General features: G+C 53.7%; 1 protein-coding gene across 1 annotated transcript; it reads right to left on the bottom strand.

Moving 5' to 3' along the window:
• Positions 1 to 739: 739 nt before the first annotated feature.
• On the bottom strand, positions 740 to 2,755 carry LOC125522414. The gene is made up of 2 exons (XM_048687477.1): positions 2,635 to 2,755; positions 740 to 2,292 (listed from the first exon to the last, which is right to left on the bottom strand). Exons 1-2 carry the CDS (start codon positions 2,642 to 2,644, stop codon positions 830 to 832), a joined length of 1,473 nt encoding a protein of 490 aa, XP_048543434.1. The 5' UTR covers positions 2,645 to 2,755; the 3' UTR covers positions 740 to 829.
• Between the last annotated feature and the right edge of the window lie 1,283 nt (positions 2,756 to 4,038).

Below are 4,038 nucleotides of genomic sequence, written 5' to 3'. Positions count from 1 at the left end.
TATATATGCCCACAAGGCTCAAGCAATACAATGAACTATTCCACCAAACCCCTCTATCCCTTTTCACATTAAGGGACAACCAAAAAAGAGGAAAACAAAAAATAGGTCGAGATGGGCTGCGTGGAATGTCCGCTAAACAATTTGATCCGAAGGCTGATGGCATGAACGAGGCATAGTTGAATCTCACCCTGTCACATGAATTTTTTTTTAAAAAAAAATAATAAAAAAAGATAACAAAAAAGAAGAACAATAGAAAAATAATCAAAAATCAGGAATGAAGAACCAAAAATATAAAAGGAAAATAAAAGGCATCCCAAGCGTCGCCCCGACCCCGTGGACCCTCTGTGTGGGTCGCTCGTACACAATCAAAAAGCACTGTCAGCCCTTCTGAATGAATTGCTGTATCTGGGATCCAACAGTTAGAGACTTAATGGGAGCGATAACAGATTATCGGTCAACAAAACCAAAAAATGGGCTCGCACACGTGTGTGTTGTGCCGCTCGTACAAATAGAAAACTGAAATAAGAAAAACAAAAACAAAACACACACAAAAAAGGAGAGGACGCATCTAGTGTAGTATTGGGCCTGCTGACAGTACAAATTAATAAAACGGCCCATCAGTGGCTGACTGAAGCCTTCCAACAACACGACAAACAGGCAGACTGTGGAACGCAGCGACGCGCAACGCGACAACCTGCACGAATTCTGATGTGTTTGATCCAACGGCTGATGGCGTGAATGATGCCAAACTAGCTGAGTTTTAGCAAAACCGAAGAATGTATACCCCACTTGTAAATCAGGATGGAGAGGAGTATGCAATACTACAGTATTATTTTTTCTCTTGAAAATAGCTTAGCGCAGCAAAGACCGATTGCTCCACCGTGCAAAAGAAGAGGCCGGCACCGGCGAGGACGGCCAGCCCCATCAAATAGTTGTTGCACTTGGTGTGCCGCAGCCACGCCTTGGACTTCTTCCAGCCGTCCCGGCAGACCTCCTCGAGCGCCGCATGCTCCGCCCTGAGGTAGCACAAGTGCCGGTCGTACGCGTCGAGGACAACGCCGTCGCAGAGCCCGGCCAGGTTCGCCGCGACATCGTCGGCGCTGTGGAGCAGGTGCACGATGACCCCCTTGGCGACGAGGAGCTCCACGTCTTCCTTGGTGCTGGCCAGCTGCGACATGAAGAGGCAGTAGGCCGTGACGTGGGAGCTGCGAAGCTGCGGGCTGTTCTGCTCCAGTGCCACCATGTTGCGCAGCATCCGGAACGTGTTGTTGTCGATCGCCAGAACAGGGATGTGGAGCCAGTCTCCTCTCCGCCCCACGTCCAGGATGGATCGCGCCTCGCCGTCGCCGCTGCCAACCTTCCGCGCCATGAACCTCACGCCGGCTGTGTGGTAGTACGTCGCCGCGCGCCAACGCGTCTGGCGCACGGGGGCCCCAGGTGGTGGTGGGGGGATGACCTCATTGGCTGCGCCGTTTCCATTTGCAGCGGCGCCCCGGTTGTTGCCGAGAGGAAGCAGCGGGATCGGAGCCGGCTGCGACGAAGGTGGAGGCGCAGCAGCAACGGCACTCCTCGTCCGAGGAATAGCCGGAGCCGGGGCGTCGTTCAGGGGCAGGGCTGTAGGCCGGAAGTACATGTAGAGCAGGTGAAGAAGGTGGCAAGGAGGAGTGGTGGGGCGGGGCACCGTGACGGCGCTGTACTCGTTAAGCCGGACCAGCGCTTGGATGCGCCCTAGGACGTTGTCGACGACAACGGAATAGCTATCCTCGGCATCAGCCCTGATTAGCTTCTGGACCTCCACCAGGACGAAGAAGGGCAGCTGGTTCTCGAGGAGGAAGACGATGTCGCGGTCGACCGTGATGTCGTCGTTGACGGGCGCTGGTGCTGCTCTGCTGGGGACGAAGCGCGAGTGCAGGAAGCATCCGTCCACCAGCAGCATGCACTTGAACTCCTCCGTGTCGATCGTGCTGAACCATCGGCTGTAGCACCCCCTTGCGCGGGGCACGACGCGAGCCATCTGGTGCAGGTAATGGTTGAGATCCTCTGCACGCCGCTCGTCGTCGTGCGGGAGCAAGCGGTGGAGCGCGTCCTTCTTCTCGTTCTCCGTCGGGTGTGAAGGATCCCGGTGGAACGGGCCGATGCGCACGTTGGCCGGTTCGTAGTCCCGGCGGTCGAAGCCGTCGCTGCCTGCCCAGGAGATGAGGCAGACGACGGAAGCGTCCACCTCCGGCGCCGGAGTTCTTAGCCTCTGGGCCATCTCTGTCACCAGGGACTCGGTGACGGCGACACCCTGGCCTGCAAACATAAGTATTAGCCATGCAATTAGTTGTGCTTGATTTACGGCAATCGGTGTTTAGCGATTCTGACCCTCATAATGACTTTTAAAACTGAATACGAAATTAACCACAAAAAAAAAAACGTCTAGGCGGAGTAGTAAACAAAACCATTCAAGCTATGTTATGGAATGAATTTTGTCAATCGATATGTCAAATTATGTGAGAGATGGATCGATGCCTTGAATTTTGACACTATCTTGCTATGCTACTGACAACATATCCTGCAAGTGCAAGTATATATAGTGCACATATGGACGCAGACCAGCCAAATATGTAGCTCTATAAGTTCTTGCATGCGTACCTTGATCCATTGTTAGTGTCTCGATCGCGCTGCTCAGGACGCTCTCTCTTTCTATCTCCGCTTCTGCGTCAGGCCACAGTTCCGTTTGCCGCTTGGATCTCGTCCCATCTAGTACTAAACTTGATGTGCAAAAGGCGTCCAAACAATGTGGGTGCATCATTGCCTACGTGAATTTAGAAACAAAAAGGTTCGGATGGATGACTCAAAAGAGGGCGGCGCCTCGCTCAGCCTCCCCTTTGAGATAGCAGTGCCGCAGAACAAACTATAGCTTTCTCAAGACTGCTATCTTTCGAGCGGGAATAAGCTAAGCCATCGCTTCTCTCTTTCCCTCCATGCTTGGACGACCGTATATTATTTTGAGTACGATATACTCCACCTCGGTCGCTTCACTTTGGAGCCGGACGGCGGACGCCACCGCCACGGGCTCTCCCAGAAAATCTGTTGGATTGCACTGTGCTGCTCTAGTAGGTCACTAATAAGCTCATCCACAATATATTCCTAGCGTGTGGGACGGACATGTCGGTGAGCCAGATTTTTTTCCTCCCCTCTATCATGGAGGCCGTAAGGTGAAGCGGTGGTGCGGCGGGGAGGTAGGGCGGCAGCATGGCGAGGCGGGGCGGTAGTGCAGTCGGGTGGGGTGGCTAGGAGGTGGGGCAGTGGCGGCGGCGAGGCAGGTTGACGTGGTGGCGGTGAGGTGGGGCAATGGTGTGAAGGGGCAACAGCGAGGCGACCAAGCGGAGTAGGAGGGCAGGCCCGGCGCCGTGGAGGGCGGTGGCGAGTCGAGGTGGTGGGCCCGATGGTGGTGGCAAGGCGGGCGTCGAACGGTGTTGGCGGTGGCGATGGATCGTAAAAAATAAGCTGGTAGGCTCCCCCAACGTGGATGGGATTACTAGGGAGTCCCCCCCCCCTCTGTGTGTATATGTATCTTAGTGATCGTACTTATTGAAAAAATGAATATGTTGAAGCACTTTTTTGCCAATTAACCACATACCAGGATTTGTTTGAAAGAGGGTCTGTTGGAAATGCTCTAAGAGCATCTACAATGGTATTCGTCAAACAGAAGCCCCAAAATTTTCGCGTACACATCTAAATGTGCCCGCGGACATCCTGTGAGGCGGAGGCCATCCAACTCTATCCCACAATCAAGGCGAACACCGATTTTTTTGTGCTCCTATAATATTTACAATGATGGAAGATAAATAGACAATGCATCAGGAATTCCTAGATATGGTTAGACAAGATGTATATACTATCGGCGTCCTGGGATCAGGGTACCCAAACTTGCCTGCCTGTGACCCAGGGCGTGCCTCCTTCAACGGCCTGGTACGGCCCATCTACGAGACCGCCAAGACAAGACCTTCGCGAGGGGCCAAGCCTCGCGAGGCGGGCGATACCAAGACCTCC

Source organism: Triticum urartu, chromosome 7 (assembly GCF_003073215.2).
Source record: "Triticum urartu cultivar G1812 chromosome 7, Tu2.1, whole genome shotgun sequence".
Classification (NCBI taxonomy): domain Eukaryota; kingdom Viridiplantae; phylum Streptophyta; class Magnoliopsida; order Poales; family Poaceae; genus Triticum; species Triticum urartu.
The sequence above is the reverse complement of the archived record's forward strand: the minus strand, read 5'-3'. Positions and strand labels throughout refer to the sequence as shown.